This window comes from Madurella fahalii (genome assembly GCF_045866475.1).
Source record: "Madurella fahalii IFM 68171 DNA, scaffold_1, whole genome shotgun sequence".
Lineage (NCBI taxonomy): Eukaryota > Fungi > Ascomycota > Sordariomycetes > Sordariales > Madurella > Madurella fahalii.
This window is the reverse complement of record NW_027263971.1, coordinates 6773057-6790463: the sequence shown is the minus strand read 5'-3', so window position 1 is coordinate 6790463 and position 17407 is coordinate 6773057. Positions and strand designations below refer to the sequence as shown.

The 17407-nt window shown below is 58.7% G+C and overlaps 4 protein-coding genes across 4 annotated transcripts; 1 reads left to right on the top strand and 3 right to left on the bottom strand.

Annotated features, from left to right (window-relative positions):
* Positions 1-1589: 1589 nt before the first annotated feature.
* MFIFM68171_02028 (uncharacterized protein) lies at positions 1590-6723 on the bottom strand (the record flags this gene model as incomplete). The annotated part of the gene is made up of 2 exons (XM_071057450.1): positions 1590-6485; positions 6688-6723. 2 exons carry the CDS (start codon positions 6721-6723, stop codon positions 1590-1592), a joined length of 4932 nt encoding a protein of 1643 aa, XP_070913551.1.
* Positions 6724-8093: 1370 nt separating this feature from the next.
* On the bottom strand, positions 8094-9820 carry MFIFM68171_02027 (uncharacterized protein; the record flags this gene model as incomplete). The annotated part of the gene is made up of 2 exons (XM_071057449.1): positions 8094-8995; positions 9067-9820. 2 exons carry the CDS (start codon positions 9818-9820, stop codon positions 8094-8096), a joined length of 1656 nt encoding a protein of 551 aa, XP_070913550.1.
* Positions 9821-12249: 2429 nt separating this feature from the next.
* On the top strand, positions 12250-14370 carry CTI6 (Histone deacetylase complex subunit; the record flags this gene model as incomplete). The annotated part of the gene is made up of 4 exons (XM_071057448.1): positions 12250-12842; positions 13031-13327; positions 13377-13627; positions 13679-14370. The coding sequence occupies 4 exons, from the start codon at positions 12250-12252 to the stop codon at positions 14368-14370; spliced, it is 1833 nt and encodes a 610-aa protein (XP_070913549.1).
* Positions 14371-14926: 556 nt separating this feature from the next.
* mtg1 (Mitochondrial GTPase 1) lies at positions 14927-16279 on the bottom strand (the record flags this gene model as incomplete). Its single annotated transcript, XM_071057447.1, has 1 exon — positions 14927-16279. The coding sequence occupies one exon, from the start codon at positions 16277-16279 to the stop codon at positions 14927-14929; it is 1353 nt and encodes a 450-aa protein (XP_070913548.1).
* Positions 16280-17407: the final 1128 nt, after the last annotated feature.

Below are 17407 nucleotides of genomic sequence, written 5' to 3'. Positions count from 1 at the left end.
GATCGAAATCAACATCCTGGATCCCTACGATGCCGTAGACGGCTTTCCTGCGGAACCCTTCACCGAGGCAAACAACATGTGACAAGTGTGTAGTGATCTCGGGATGAAGGCGTACTGTGGAGGGACAACAAACTATTAACAAAGTGGTGAAGATGTGCTTGGCGCACGGGCTGGATCGACTGCCGCGGTGGTGTTCTCTCTGGTATCGGCGGCCCCTCTGCCGTTTAATGGTCAGGCCAGACCGGGTCAGGCCAGGCACGCGGACTCCTGTAAGGGGAATGTGGCGGATTCTTGTACGGAGAAGGTGGTGGTCTCTTGTCGGGAGAAGGCGGCGGACACTTGTAGGGGGAACGTGGCGGTCTCCACATATATGGGGTGTATGGCGGATTGCTGGGCCTGGGCTGTGTTGGAAAACATACTCTGAGGAGCAAAGACAGGCCAGCACGCGGCGGCATCCCGAGAGGGTTCACGACCCCTGAGTCGTGGTGGAAGGTCTGCCAGAGGGGACGTGTTGTGGTGAAGCTTGCCCCCGGGCTCTGTTACGCCGTCCTTGGAGCCGCGACGAAATAGCGTGAGATGCAGCAGAGTGAGCTTTGTCAAAGAAATGTGAAGATGGTTTGCGAGGATGATATATATACGATCGTCGTCGTTGCGGGGGGACGAGCGGGTAGAAGGGGTTCCTGGGGGGTTGAGAAGGCGGATTCCCTGAGGTCGAGGTGTATGTGAGCAACGGGTAGCTCAGGTGGTAGACCACTATGCACATCAGTATAAGCCGCCGTTAGATGCTCGGGGGCGGGTTGCAGACTTACACCCCTGAGGTGCTATAAAGCGCGGGACCGATGCGGTCGGCGAGTTAGAGGAACAAGTGTGAGATAGATATATATATATCAGAAAACCGCCGCTGGTAAGTTTTTGACTTTGGCGACTGATGACAGGTTTATACAGGAGCTGGCGGTGAAATAGGGGCTCGTCACCACCAGCTCTGCGCGAGAGTTGGCGATATCTATACGATGAGATGAGAGAGTGTGGAGTGAAGTAGATCACCTCGTGTTCGACTTAGTACTTATGGGCATCCATCTAAGAATGAATGACCGCGACATTTGCCAATTACACTAGTGTTTGTCAACCATCTCGAAAAATCCAAACACCTGCATGAAGTAAAGCGAGGCGTAGAGTTTGACAAACCGGCCTCCGTCGAATTTGCCATTTTGGAACGAACGTCCCCACCCATCTATTGCGTGTGTCCCGCACCCTACAAGTCAACACTCACAATCTCCCTGAGTGAGGTGTACAGCCAGTCTCTCCCCAAAAGATAACAAATGAAATCCAGACCTTTTGTGCTTCCTTCGCTACATGGGTATATATACGCCCGCTGAACTGAACGAGTCCTTTGCCCGAGTCTCCAGGCCTGTTGTTTGAATTGATTCCATATGCCGGTTGTGCGGCATGTAATCCTCCATATTAGACACCAGTAACACCTTGCTTGCTTGCTTGCTTGTTGATTGCTTTGCTTCCGATATCCCTCCAAACCGCAGCAATATCACACACTCCCAACACAAACTCCTCCCATTACTACCGGAACAAACTCCTTACTCATCCAGCCGGAACATCCTCCTCAGCGCCCCAAACCGCTTCCTCCTCATCGACGAGCCCCCCGCCACGCTGGCCCCTTCCACATTGGACGCCCCCATGGACAGGGCACTCTCCTGCTGCTGCAGGGGCAGTCCATTTCCGCCGCTAAGCGTCCTAGTCCCCAGACTCCCGGAGCCAGCAGAGCGTTTGAGCTTACCGCCACCGCCGCCATTACCGACGGCAAAACCATCATCCCTCCGTTCCGCATCATCATACCTCCCAACTGACTCAGCAGGGTTCGCATCGGGCGTTGTTCGCGACGGCCCAGAAACCGAAGCCCTCTTCTGCAACTTCGGACTCCTGGGCACAGGCGACGATAAACTCTCCCCTTCCGCCTCAGTGTCTCCCTCCCTTTCCCCCTCAGCGTTAGCCCCCACCCTCCTGATCCCCTTCAGCTCTCCCACGCTCCTCTCAAGCCTAGTATCCCGCCTTGCCGCGCTCTCGCTCACTTCGCCCCGACCAATCTTGCCGCCCCCGCCACCATCACTTTTGCTCGTCCTGCGGCGCAAAACAGACATGAGACTGTTCCGTCTCGAGTGCCTGCTCTTGGGGTTGTCGTGGGCGGTGACAAGGCTAGGGAAGCTGCCGGGGCCCGAGGCGGAAGACATGGCCGCGGTCCCAAGCGCGGGCGCAGTCCGCGAGGCCGGGAGGAGCTGACCTCTCCCCGAATGGCCGGAGCGGGAGCGACGGATGTTGCTAGTCGTGTTGGCGTTGGTGTCCATGGCAGGGGTAGGTTGTGGCTGGGCCTGCGGTTGAGCGGTGGTGGTGTTTGCGGTGGCGGGTTTGGGGTCTGGGTTCGTCTCCTCCGACTCTTCCATCTCCTCTGGCAGGGCCGTGCTCGCAAGGGAAGTCTGCTTCCTTAGGCTGTGTCCAGTCGAAAATAATTTCGGAAGCGGGGCTGACATGGGCATCGGTAGCACGGGCGCATCGTCGTCGCTCGAGTCTTCAAAGCGGCTGCGGAAGCCGGACGACGCTATTCCACCGCCCTCCTCGTCGCTCGAGTCGGCGAACCGGCTTGAAAAGCGGGATCCCGCCGAAGACCTGGCCTTTGTGCCACTGCCGCTGCTCTTTTTCCCGCCGTACGGGAGGCCGAAGCTGGGCAGGCGTATGCCAGTGGAGCGGGTCTTCTCGGTTGGAGAGTCGCGTAGGGTCCTCCGCATCTGGGTTGCAGGCGTGGTGGCTGCCGTGGCACCTGCGTCTCGCTTGGACGAGCCGGTTGGGGACAAGGCGCGCAGCGAGAACCGCTTGGAAGGTGCCTGCGAGACGTTGGGAGACGTGGGTCTCAGGGATTGCCGGAATCCGGAACCCTCCAATTTGCTTCCCGGCCTAGAACGCTTGAAGCTGCTCTCACTACCAGTAGAACCCTGTCTCACGAGTTCTACCTGACCCGTCGCTGATCGGCGATGTCCTCCTTTCGACGGAGCAGCGGTAGCCGGCGGAGATGACATGGGACGCTGAGATTCGGAGCCATCGGCACTGGAACCACTCGCTCGCATTGACTTGCGCAGTCGGGCCCCATTGACGGCAGGGGCAGGGACGGATGCTTGATGTTGAACCTCACGCATCGTCTTCCGCATCGGTGGGATAACCAAGTCGTCCTCGTTCCACCGCGCACCGGGCTTGATCATGTAGTTGCGCTCGGGGTTAGATGCCTTCTCCTGCTGTGCCATCATTTGCTGCGCCATGTGGACGGTCAGCGCCTTCCGCTCGGAATTCCTGCGCTCCACGGACTTCTTTTTCTTGGGTTTCGCCTCAGTTTTCACCTCTTCCAGATCCGCCTCTATGCCTGCGTCTTCTCTTGCCTCCTTCTCTAGCTGTGCGCGTTTCTCCGCCGTGAGGCTTCTCCAGTAAGCCTTTGCTCTCTCCCATTCATCCAGCGGGATCTCTGATGATGGTACTTCAACCGCGGTGGTAGCAGACGAGATGTCGGTTTGGAGGTGGGGAGGTCGCTCGCGAAGCTGAGGGATAGAAGGCTCAGATACTTGACGAGGGACGGCCACTGCTCGAGGACTACTTCGCATTGGGCTCTCCACCACGGCATCGAGAGACTGAAAACCACCGCCCTCAACATCTGAAAGATCTTCGTAGGCGTCGCTATAGATGCTGCTTTCAGCGTCGCTTGTGCTTTCGGCGGCTGGGCCATGAGACACCTGGGCCGCCGCGGACGTCGATTGTCCCGTTTTTGCTATGTCAACAGTCGGTGGAACCACCATTGCGACTGGGGTTAGCTTCTTAGCGGCCGATGCCGCAGATTGGTCCGACTCATCTTCTGGAAATCCTCCAGGAATCTCGACTAAATACTGCCTGAGCGATTTGTTCTCCATCACAGCAGGCGGGTGCTGTGAGACTGGAGTGGAAGAGATCTGTGGAGGTAGCACTCCGTCCTCCTTGATGACCCGGCTCAGACGTTCGGTATCAGCGTTTGTCGCTGTGCAGTTAGCAGCTGCGCCGTTAGCAGCTGCTTCAGGCCGCGGAGTTTGCGACTCGGCAACCTCTACCGGCAGTGGGGCTGCAGCTGGGGGGATGGGTGCTTCTGACGGCTCAAACACTGAACTGATAAGCGAGCTGGTGCTGGAACTATCGCTCTCATAGCCGGTGCCTTCCACGCTCGTAACCACTGGAGGCAGCGGCTCCCTAAGCCTCGACGTATTTGCCGCATGCTTGGATCCATCTTCATGCTCCTTTGCCAGAGCAGTTCCGATTGCATGATCATTGCTCGGGCCTAATGGTGGGCTAGGGAGCAATGGCGAAGTGTACTTTATCTCCCCCCTAGGCCGAACAAGCGGGCGTTCATCCTGATCTGGACAGGTATCCCGCGGCTTCCTATCTCTCACACTACCAAAACTAGGCAGAGCTGGCCGTGGCCTCATAACTTCGTCGTCTTCGAGCGATGCCAGGTCTTTCTTGGCGTTCCCGAGGTTGCTGAGCCACCGGTGACGGTTGGCGTGCATGGGGCTGGCCAGCAACGCCGAATCACCTCGGTTCTGGGAGGTAGAGTCGCCGGCAACCGCCGTGTTGCCATCGTCGAAACTCACGCGTACCGACTTCTTGCGCGCCAGAGGCTCCTGGTTGACGCTCCCAGACGTCTCGGACGTGTCGCCCGAAGGGGACGCGGCACGGGGAGGGCTAGTATGTTTCAGAGCCGACTTCCGCGGAGAGACTGATCGAGGCGGCGGGGAGTGCCTAACTGTTAGATTATTCTGAACGGGTCCGAAATGCGCCTGTCGAGCGGGGCTGTTTGAATGCGTCCGAGATATTTGCGCGCGCCTAACGGCGTCATGTTTTGATTCCTCATCCCTTGAAATCTCGACAGGCTGTAGGAGCCCGGGCAGCTGCTTTGGCATCTGATCAGTCAGAGAGTGCGGGGGGCTTACGGGGACACCCGCTTTGAGTGACGGCTGTGTCCGGGGAGAGGACTCGGTGTCCGGCTCGGGATACATCCTTTGCCGCGCCGGGACCGCGTCCAACGCATCAGAGATCACCCTTTGGACCTTCTTCTCGGGCTCTGGGTCCTCGGGTTCCGGCTCTTCCTTCACCACAGAGGGCTGTCTCCTTACAGCATACCGGGTCGCGTCCGTGGTAGTTCCGAGCGCTGTCTGAGCGCTGATCTGTGCGAGTTCCACTGCTTCTTGAGCGCGCTGTTGCTCCAGCCTCTTTGCTTCGATCCTCGGCGAATGGATGATCGCCTTGACCGCAGGCTCTTCAATCGCCGGGACCTCCCGTGCTGGAGCTGTCCCTACGGGAGCTGGCGGTTGCGTTTGCGCATGCGCGCTCACGGGCCGTGTTCTTCCTTCACCGGGAACTCGCGAGGCGTCACTCTTAGTACGGCTCATGGTTCCCGCAGCGAGATGCGACCCAGCCCTCTGAGGCGCCCTCTTCTTCTTCGTCGGTCGTTGTGAGGCGTCGAGAACCATCCGTTGAATGGGTAGGAGTTCCGCTTGCCTTACCATTCGCCGCGAATTGGGATCATAAACCAATGCGTCGGAAGACTTGGAAGCGGATCTCGTCACGGATGGCGGTGATGACGGTTGTCCTCTCGTCTGCTGCTTTATCCTCGGAATTGGGGCTGTTTGCCCATCCTCGACCGACGACTGTGGCTGGTTTACGCGGGTGGGCGTCTGGCTTGGGACAAAGACCTCACTTGTAGGAATAGATGGCAGAGAATTCACTCTAGTCCGCGCTGGGTACGAGAAGTTAATCGATGACGCTTGGCTGCTTGGCCGAGCTCCGTCGGCTGGCTCCTCCCCGTGCACCGAAACCTCAAACGGACTGGACGGCGGGCTGGCCATGGCAGGGTCCGTTTTACGAACGTTGCTAGGATCGCCTAGTTTTGCAGCCGAGAACCAGGCCGGCGCGTCCTCGGTCCCTAGTTTCTGAGAAGCGAGGCGCAGAGGCGTGGCGCTCATGCCCGAGCAGTTGGCCCTCCGATGCTGTGGAGCTTGTGCACGTGCTTGAGGGGACTCTGTCCCCGTGTCCACATCTTTCGGCAGCGCTGGGACCGGAGGTGCATCATGGCCGAGGGACTGGGTTTGATGGTGGCTTGAGCCACTGCTGCTGGGACGGTGCGGGCTAGGGGTTCGGAAGGATCGCTCGGTCATCGACCCGCTGCTTCCACGCCTTTGCAAGCCGGGCCGTCCCTGGAGCTCTGATGCGGTTCCCGTGGAGGCGACCGATGCGCTGCGACGTATAGTCCGTTTCGTCTGAACCTCTGCCACTCGGGTCGGCGTCATGGGTCGCGCGCGGAGAGCGGCGGCGGCGGCGGCGGCGGATAATGAGGAATTCGACTCATGGCGTTTAAAGACGGCAGCAGCGGCTGTGGCGGCGTTGGGGTTGGCAGTCGCGGCGGTCAGTGGCTGTTCGTTGCGTGGCATCACAAGCCGTCAGCAGAGTATCGCAACGAGTGCCTTGGCAGCAACACAATGTCCCATTGCCGGGTCACCTCGATCTCAGCAGCCGCGGCCATCAAGGGTTACACGACAGGGGCCGGAGAAGGGCCCCAGGCATTCCCAGAGGAGAAGCATCAAAGAGATTGCGGCGGGCGCAATGACGACATACCGGATTCGGCGGCCGATGCCTCCGGGAGCCAAACATCCTTGCAGATAATCTGGCCTGCCCGGGCTTGCTACGGCTACCTCGTTGCGAAAATCATAGGACGAGGCTACAAAGAGGGGCGCGCGAACAACGAACGAGCGAGTTTCTGCGAAAATGGCAAAAATTCTAGAAAAGAGATGTAGTTGGGCGGCGGATTGGATGTTTGATGACAGACGGCACAGCTCCCTGGTCCTAGCTGTTTGGCTCCCTGGACGTCATGCAGGCCCCTTCGGCAGGGGATCCGGGTCCTCGCCTATTCGCCGTAGGGCAGACGAGTTCCCCCACAGCATATCCACTCGCACCGCAGCCATGTCTCGATTTCGCTTCGTCTCGTTGGCTTATGCAACCCAGAAGCCGCTCGGGATTGGGCCAGCAAAGTTCGGTGCGTCTGTGAGCTGTTCGCCCTACTGCGCCTTCATATGAAGTCTTTGTCCTTGCTCGTCTTCCACTGGTTGACGTCTGGGAGGTGGCAATTGTTGTCTAAATGCCCCAGAACTACTAAGATAGGTATCTTTCTCGAAGTTGATCGTGCCACTCCATCGGCAGGGATGCGATGCCGCTCGCCGCATATTGCTCAGGTTACCTTGCTGCGTCCTCGCCGTGTACTCGCTCGCTGTGTGCTACGGGGGCGCAAAGGAAATATTTTGCGTCCACGGAAAACGCGCCATCGGGTGTCTCTACATATACGGATCATTGTGCGACTGTTACACGGAATTCGGCATTGGTGCTCCAGCTGTGCTACGGTACGCTCAAAAATTGTCTCAGACATCCAATTTCCTCACTAGCGCCATCCCTTTCACAGCTCCACGGTTAGTTTCGTTGAAGAGGGCACTTTGACGCTGGAAATGCTGTGAATGTTCTTGTCTAAACCTGCCGAGCTGTCGATACCGCCTTGGTAGGTTGGGGCTAGTGTCAAAACCGCCCTTGATCCAGCAATCCTCTAGTCTCTCACCCTGACACTCGCTAGCTCTAACACTGAGACAGTATACCGTACCACCGCTCTCGGCTATGAGGACAGTAAAGTAATATGATCTGCAAAGCTCCGTGTCTCTGAGTCTCCCAAGGGATTTTGTATCTTTTCTAAGAGGGGAGTGTATTGGGGGTGGGATCAGTGGTGAAGTGTCGAAAACGGGGTGAGCAAATATGAGACGTCCCGAATAGGACAAGGCCAGCCGCCCTGTCATGGCTCCCCAGTGAAGGTTGCCATCCAAGTTTCCCAAAGGCAGAGGTACAGATCGCTCCGGTCCCGTCCGTTCGTTAAGGCCTCATTGCCCGCTGCTCCACCTCAGACGCACCAAAGGGATGCAATGATCAATGCAGTGTCGAGATCCCAAGACCGCTCAATAGGTAGACGGGGAGGAAGGTCCAAGTCAAGTCCCTCCTTCATCATGAACGGCATAACCACCGCCCAAATGTGCTGAGACACCGTCGCGCCGACCTGGTATTCCAGGGCTTGCCTCAAGCGGGATCTCATCTTCTGGGTCGTACTCTTCGTCTTCGTAGTATTCATCGTCGTAGTACTCCTCGCCCTGAGTGCCACGGCCGTATGGATTCACCGAGGCGTCACGGCTGTCCACGGCGTGATGTGCGTCTTGCGCAGCGTTGCTGCTCTTAGCAGGAAGCTTCTTCTTGCCCCTGTGCTTCCCCTTCTTCATGCGCTCCAGTTGCGCCTTCCTCTGCTGCTCCAGTTGGCGCTGCTTGCGGTCCTTGATCTCGTACTGCCGCACCAGCGCCTCCGGGGGGGATCCAAAGATGGCCTCGTACTCGCAGAACTCGCAAATCCAAATGTCCTCGGGCTTCGGGGGTTTGCGTCTGTTAGCAAGCTGCGTTTCGCGACGACGCGCCTTGGCCGCTGCCGTATACGGGTTTACGATGCTTCTGCGCGAACTCTTCTGGGCGGGCGCTGGTTGATTTGGGGCGTTGACGGCTCCCCGGGATGGTGATGACTCTTCGGGCCCCATATTGACGGCCTGGCCCGTCGCTGGCGGAACTTGGCCGGCCTGGGTAGCGTGGGGAGCACGCGGCCAGTTCTCTTTTCCCTGGCTCGCTGCGGCCGATTCTTGTGGCAGTTGCATAGCGATGCGGCGCTCCGTATTAGGCCAGGCTAGCGCACCGGGGACTTGCGAGTCACAAGTGAACGTGAACTGGGTCGACGCGGGGCTGCGTTTGACGGACGGCTGCTGGTGCAGGAGGCTGATATTCTCCTGACCCTGGTGCGGTGGAAGCTTCTCAGCATTGGCAATAGCGTTCGAGATGATGCCTGTGCATTCGGCTTGGAACCTTGTTAGAGAACGGGCGTCACAGGCCAGTCAAACGCGAAAAATCCCGGGAAAATCGACTTACTTGACCCACTTGGCCATAGACTAGGACGCGGCTTGTTATTCCTCCCAGCCCAACTATTAGTCGAGTCGAACAGTGGTCGGGTAGTGATCTTGCCACTCTTTGGCCGGCCGAATCTTCCTCTTCCCGGTCCAGGGACGTTGTGCGCGCCCGATGCGAAGCTTCCGGACCCGTAGTACGGCGTGGACGTCGGGGCCGGTGTCTCGCCATGGGCTTCTGTGGATTGTGCTGTGGCACCAAGATGGTTTGTCCCACCAGCAGGGTCATTGACAGCATGAACACCGCTTGGTGCTGAATCACCGGCTGTAGGTATCTTCCTCTTCTTATTGTTAGTGTTCTCGAAAGGGTCGTATCCGTCAGGCGACGACGCCGCCGACAGGTTTGGAACCATATCTCCATATCGTCCGTGTTCTGGCTTCGCTCGTGGAATGAGCGCAGACGGTTCCGTAGGTGCTCTGTTAGCCGCGCCTCCCTTCAGCGCTTTGTTGTCCTCATCGCTGCCGATTCCCGAGCCATTACCCTGCAACTGCCGCTGCTCAACGTACGAACCCCCCGTGCGAGCGAGGGTGAAGCTGGAATCTGCATTGTCGTCCACCAACGGATACGGATACGGGAAGAGCGGAGCCATGGTTTGTGGGAGCGGCGGATACTGGATCGAGTCGGCAACCTCGGGAGACAGCCGTTCCCGCAGACGCCGTTTTGGCAGAGGCCGGATGGGTCTATTGGGGAATAGAGATGACACCGGGTCGGCAGCCATCTTTGGAGCTGGTTCGTGTCCTGTTTGGAGAGCTGATTGGCGTCGAGTTAGCTTCCAAGCCATCCTCAGAGCTGCAAAGACCAGGGCGAGCAAGAACGTGCACATGACCGAGCACCTGCCCACGGCGGGCAGGGCACGAACGTCTTGCCCAGCGTCTGGCGGCATCTTCCTGCATAACAGGAAGTCTCTGCTGCCAGTACTCGGAAAGGGGAAGGGGGGGAGGGGGTCTGAGTGTGAATGAGGGGAGGTGCACCGCGTTTGCACGCCGGGCGGCTTGTAGTGTGAGCGGGCAGGTGAGGAAGGCGTGGATAGGCATACCGATTCAAGATATCACATCCATGGATAGTAAGGTCGGCAAGGTACCCAAAATACTGAAACCCCCCCAAAAGACAACCGACAGCCCAACAACCCACCCGATTGTAGTGCCCCTCCTTTCACTATTTTTTTTTTTCCCCGGGGTCGTCTGCACCGCACCGGAACAGGGTGCAAGTCTCGGACGTCAACTACTCGGCTGCCTGCAACACTCGATATCGCAACAAAACGGGGCTTGATCCGGTTCTGGCAGGGGAAGTCTGCGTCGAGGCCGTTGCCGCGCGTTCCTTTTCTCCCACAAGACGCTCATCAGTCTCCATTTCAAATATGACCAAGACAATGACAACAGGCCCCCGTCAGTGTCGGCAGTGAAAACAAGACCACTTGATCTCCGGAAAGTCTCCCCGGGCTCCAAGAGCAGCGCGGCGGCCGAAACGCCCAGGTGGCCTTCGGAGCCAGGATCCAGGGGCCGAGCACCCGAGTTTGGGGCCGGCCGGCAGGGAACCCACCTTCTGGATTGCTCTGGATTTGACGTGGTTTTTCGGTCAAAATGTCATGCACGCGGGCCGGCGGCTTTAAGCAAAAGCGAGTTTGATGGCGGGAGCCGATCGATTAGCGGATTGCTCACGGGCTTTTGGAAGCAACGGAAGTTCTGTGGTGGAAGGACGGTGCTGGCAAGGACCTAATCCAGCGATTACATAAGCATCACATTCTCCACATCAGGTCCCGGGCCCCTCGTTGACGGAGCCTTGACCCGAGAATGTCCCGTCGAGGTCGTGCCCCCTTGCGCGGGGCTGCGAAGCGCGTTTGCCCACTGTGTAAAGTCGTCGACCAAGGGCCGGCCATCAGCGGCCGTTTGGCCAGGTTTTGTCTCCCGACAAACACCAATCCCCGGCCGAACCCAACGCCGTCAATTCGTATGGAGAAAACAGAGCCTCCCGCATCTTATTGTTGCCGGCATTGTTTCCCGAATCAAGATCTGCTCAGCCGTCCTCGTTCGGGGAATTTTACTGCAACACGATCCCTTTATTGCGCCCTCTACTCGACTGGGCGTGATGTCATGCCCTCGCTTCCTGGATGCAGACAGGCGGCAGGGCCAAGTCCAGGGCCGTGGCTAGCACTGTGCGAGTTGCACCATGGAGCTTGGAGCGGCCCGCAGCGCAAAAACCCCCAATCGGGATTGGATGGGGGCTCAGAGCTGTGGCCCCGCATGAGCCGATGGCAGCGCAAGTCTGCCAAAAATTGGTGCTGCGAGCACGCTCGGGGAAAAAGAGCGTGTGTGTGTGGTGCTCCAAAGCGCTCCCGCTCGTCGCTCCTCTGCCCCCGTCCGCCTCCTCCTCTCCCTCAACTCTCTCACCACCACACACCTCGTTGCGCCCGTTTGTTCTCCGGACCGAAGGCTGTCTCTGCAACAACTCTCGTCATGAAAAGGAGTTCTTTACTACAGAGACACTGTGGATTTCGTCCAGCCATCCAGAGATCGACGTAGCGAAACGCCCACAGGTGCCCACCCTCCTCTCTTCGACCCTCTGCTCTCGCCCTTCGCCTGGCGTCGCAATTCTTTTCCCCCCCCTTCCCTCCACCTATTCTATATCATCCATCGATTTTCGCTGCGATTGACCTCGGCATAACGCTCGAGCAGTCTACCGTCCCATTGGTCTCTTGTCCAAAGCTCCCGCGGCGAGTCGAGTCGTCCCATGTCGTTGTTCACGTCCGACTATCCCTCCTAGCTTCTGCTTGACGCCGCCTAGCGCGACACCGGGCGCCGAACCAACCGGCCCTCTTTCAACCGCTAATTTCGGAGCGAACACATCGAAACATCATCCGCGACCGCCCAATTCTTACTGCCGCGACTCGAACCCGCCGCGTCCCCTCCCCGGTCGTCAGCCCAGCGGAACCGAAAATCTCGAGCCCGCAGTCACCCGCAGCGAGACCATACCACATCCCGCCACGACCAAGCGCGATTCCCATACTCGACACAGAAATCCTCTACCGGGATAATCGGATCTTGTCCAGAAGGCACTCGGGCGCTTTGCCTCTGGCCTGTTTGGGTACCCCTACCCACTACACCTAGTCCTCACCTCCTGCCCTTGTCACTGCGGCTCACGCTGCAAGCAATGGCAGGAACGGATCCGAGGCGGTCTTCAAGAGCGCGAGCAACGCAATCCCAGTCACAAATTTCGTCTACCGCCTCGAGTGTGTCGGGGCGCCCGGAGCGCAGCTCCAGATATTTCAACAAAGGCGGCTCGCCGCACAAGTCGACTTCAACAGGCTCGCTGTCGTCCGAGCCACCAGAAGACACCATCACCGCCGAGGAACCTCTCGGCACCCGGCGTCGAACCCGTGCACAAGGCGAAGAACGGGAAAGGACAGCAGCAAAAGCCGACGCAATTGACATGGCCAACGGCGACGGTGATCTTCAAGAGGAGGACGAGGCCGTTCGCTGCGTCTGCGGCAACGACGAGTACCAGGGCCCCCCTCCGCTTGACGAAGACTCCAAGCACGGCTTCAAGCATGCCATCGACATCGACCCCTTCTTTTCGGCCGACGTAACAGACGACACGGCCGGTTTGTTTGTACAATGCGACATCTGCAAGGTCTGGCAACACGGCGGCTGTGTCGGCATCATGACCGAAGAGTCGAGTCCCGATGAGTATTTCTGCGAGCAATGCCGCCAGGATCTGCATAAGCTGTGGACGGCAAGCAATGGGTAAATTTCCCTTCTTTAATTGGCCAGATTTCTGGTCGCAGCCCTCGATCAAGTTGGCTGTTCAGCTGCATTGTGCAGCTGAGGCGGCGCACGGCCGATCCCATTTCGTGCGGGCGCATGTCGCCTTTGGACTTTTTTTTTCTCCCATGTTCGACTGGGCTCAGTATGCTGACTCCCATGGCTCGCAGGAGTGTGTACTCCCACTACCTCCCACTTAAGCGACCCCCGAGGACGACGTCGAGAGCAGCGTCGCTCAATAAGGATGTGGTCCGCTCACCCACCAAGGAGAAAGAGACGCGGAATGGCCGGACATCGTCGGCAAACCAGACGTCGAAGCGACGGTCTACCATGAATAGCAGAGACGCTGCCTATGACGAAGCCGAGGCCCTGAGGAGGGCAATCGAAGCGAGCAAAGAGGACGCAGCTACCGAGCAGCCTGATGGCGGGAGCAGACGCCCGAAGCGTGGACGAAGCGACAGCCAGGAGTATGTTGCCCCGCATCTGCCTGTCCGGTGATGACTGACACTGTCGCAGAAAGCCGGATGGCGCCAAGAGACAGCGGACAGATTCCCGATCGACGTCGCCATCTCCCGACAAGGATGCCGAGGACTCGGACGACGCTGTAGCAAGCGGTCGCAATGGGGCGACAAAATCGAAGTCACGTGGCGGCGCGAGCGCGCGTACCCAGCGAGCGGAGAAGGCGTCGGAAAAGGAGGAGCGAGAGCGGCAGCGGGCCGAGACGGCGAGCAAGAGAAAAGGAAGGGCCGATCGTCGGCGAGCTGATGGTACGGCATCTACAATTCATGTGAAGGTATCCGGCGCTCACGCGGATACAGATTCAGATCCTTCAGAAGAATTGCCGTTGGCAGCTCGGGCGGCGGCAAGCAAGGTGGCACCGACCTCGGGGGGTTGGGGTGCGTTTAGTGCCACGACAGAAGCCGTTCGACCGCCGGCGACAGCGGAACCACCACCCACATCGAACCCGGCACCGGACACGCCGCCCACCATCACCGTGCAGTCGAAAAACGACAAGAAGCGGTCGCACAAAAAGAAAGGACGCAATCAGTACACTCGAGACCGGGATGCGCACGACGAGGACTCTCCGGCACGATCACAGTCGCGCGACATACAAAAGGACGAGCATGGGCCCGCGGGCAGCGGCAAAGGGGCCAGCGAAGGCAGCGGTAAGGCAACTTCCAAATCTCGCGGCGGGATGAGCAGCAAGATCACGATGAACGACATGAAGAGAAGAGCAGCAGCGCTGCTGGATTTTATTTCGCGGACGCAAGTGGAGCTCGCTGGAGAATCGCTTGTAGGACTCCCGACGGGTACCGCCGGCAGTATCGATGGCGGCTCCGCGACAGCGTCGGAGAAGACACTCGACGACGCCGGTCGTACATCAGCCCCAGAATTTGGTGAAAGAGGGGACGGTCGTCCAGTAAAAGACTTCAAAGAACTGGGCTGCATGGAGATGATGGACAGCTTGACCCGACGACTCGTCAAGTGGCAGCAGCACTACTCTGCGTGACAAGAGTTCTTTGTTCAGGAGATGCAGAATAATGTATAACACGGGGATACTGACGTCGGCATCCGTTTCTTTTGCATTGAATGGCGTTGGCGGATTTTCGAAAGGGCAATTCTGGGCGGTTGGTTTGGACGGAGGACTCAAAGGGGTCTTGGCCATATATGTCAAGGCCGCTCTGCTCGGGTAGGCACAGCTCGCTTACTCGCTTCTCCATGCGCACGGGGGCAGACGTCTAGCACCGCTAGGGTCTTGTGAAATGGGGGACAGGACGGAACGGGGTGATTCCATGGGTGGGTGGTTCTCACGGGCTTCACAGTCGGCTTCTAATACCCTTGAAAATCTTCGGACTTGGGGAGGCGCTCAGGTCTGCATATCGGGACCAGAATTGTCCTTTTTTAGCTGTTTCTTGTTCGATAATGTATGTATACATGAGTTTTATATGGGTCCAATGATTGGCGGGTATCTGATGAAAAGTCGAGCTGCCCTATTGCGCCGTTACCGCTTTCTGATGCCGGTTTGAACTCGGCGCATGTGTGTGTACTCGTGCAGACGACCGCGCTCACACCCCCTGCGCAGCCTCGCCGCCGGAGAATTTGGCCTCCTTCCTCGCTTTCCTCGCCTCCTTCTCCCTCTTCTTGGCCTGGTTCATACTCAGCGCCGGCTCCTGCGCCGCCCACATCGCGCTCGCCAACGTCTCGGGCGTCACCTCGTCCAGCAGCAACTTCCCGAGCCCTCCCCGCCGCCACTCTTGAACCACCCAGTCCGCGGCCGCCTCGAACGCCGGCTTCCCGCCCTTGCCGATCTTGCCCGTCCTCTTGGCCACGGCCATCAGGAACTCGTACACATCGTTGGTCGGGCCCTTCATCCCAAACCTCTTGACATACCCCCCACCGTCACCGCCGCCGTGCAGGTTCAGGTTCAGATGGTACAGCAGATAATCCGCGAGCATCTCCATCCCGACCAGGCCGTCGCGCACGCAGCCCACCAGAGCCAGCTTGAGCATCGCCTCGGGGTCCGCGACGTAGGGCACAAACACGCCGGGGGTATCATACAAGAACACCCCTTCCCCGAGACCCATCTCCCCGCCTCCGCCGGCTCGCGCCCCGTCCCGCGCGTCCCCCTCGCCGCGCGCGATGCGCACCGGCGTGCCGATCTTGCGCGTCACCCCGGGCTGCGCCCCCGTCTTGGCCGCCTTGGGCAGGCCCATGCCCTTCCAGCGGAGCGCGTTGAGCAGCGTCGATTTCCCCGCGTTGGGCATGCCCACCACCATGGCGCGCAGGCCCGTCAGGGCGTCGCGCTCGCGCGCCACCGCCTTGATGGCGTCGAGCAGGTGGCCCAGCGCGTTGTTGCGCCGGTCCTCGGCGCCCGTGCCCAGGAAGAGCACGCGCCTCGCCGGCGGGGCTAGCGATGGTGGCGGTGGTGATGGTGATTGTGATGGTGATGATGGCGTCTGGCTGGAGGGTGGTGTCTGGGTCCGGGCCGGGCCCGGGTGCCCGTATCCCGGCCGCGTGTGGAAGCTGCGCAGGGTGCGGATGATGCGCGGCGACGAGTCCGCTGGCCCCAGGTCGTGCTTGGTGTAGACTATGATGCGCGCGCGCGGCTCGCCGGACGACGACGTCGCGAGGGACTGCTCGAGCAAAGGGTTCCAGGAGGAGATGGGCACGCGGTAGTCGCGGCATTCGATGATCAGGCCGACGTTGGAGAGGGACTGGCGCATGCGCGCCAGCCCCGCGTGGTGGTGGCCGAGGAAGTAGGAGCGGTTGATGGAGGTGGAGACTTCGAAGGTTTGGCGTGGCTGGAAGGGGGATGTGGAGGGGGAGACGGTGAAGACGGGGGCGGCTTTTGCGGCTGCCGCGGCCAACGCTGCCGACGCTGCCGCTTTGGTGGCGGTGGATATGGGGGTTGAAGCCATCGTATAAGTGCGGCGGGTGAGACTCGGTGAGTGACGCGGATGGTGAGATGGCGGCTACTGCATCAGTTTTTAAAGTTTAAAATACGATGTGAAATCTCATAATCTTGGTAAGTGCTCCGGTTGAGCGTAATATTAAATATAGAAACGTATGTTGTTGAGTTTGCCAGTCACTTCGGAGTGAAACGAATTGATGAGTTGTGGTGGGACAATTTCTGATGTCGGATATCGAGAAGCTGCTGTTCATTAACGGGGGTTATGTTCGGATACAAGCATACTGCTTCACCACCACGCGCTTGGTTCTTCTTTAGTCCGTTTTGGTGATAGACAAGTACTTAGAGCGCAGATATAACAAAATCAATAACCTTATGATAGATATCAAGAAAGTCAAAGCTCGGCGGTCCAGCGGCCTTCGAATCATCAGAACGGAGATGCGCACCCCGTCTCCGCTGTCATGCGCTTCGTTTGGGATCCCTCAGAGTCCGGTACCCAGCCAGTAGCAGCCATGTCGGCGGACCCAAAGCTAACTGGGCATCTATGATAAGCCTCCATGGGTGGGTATGAATGAGGCTGGTGGCCTAGAGGACAAATGGGCCAAGAACTGCAGGTGGAGAGACATTCCGACCGACGTTGAAGTGCAAGACGAAGCGGGCCGCTCGAAGACAGAGTTAGATGATTCCTCTATCCATGTCCTATCCGCCAGCCCGGCCCAACTATTATTCCGTCAACCCCATTGCACAATCCCGACTTCGCCGTTCTGCTTTTCTATTCCAGTGGTGGTGGTGCGACTGATCCCTGTCCGTGTACCGACCCGACAATGTGCCACTGACGTAATGCACAGCCGAATCCTTGCCCGTTCCTGCATCCACCCGCGCCTGGCCCGCGTCCGCCAAGACTTTCTCCGGACTTCGGAACTCCTCCCCATCCGTTGCACATAACCGAACTGTAAGTAAGGTACAGCTTAACCTTAGGTTGCAATGCTAGAAATGCCGAGCTTGGATATCGGGACCTGTATTGGAGACCTGACATTTCCTCGTTGACTTGCACACTTTCGACAATAGCCACCCTTTACAGTGGATGGTCTAAATTCCAGAGGGTGTTAATCAAGTGTTGAAGGCAACACGATTACGT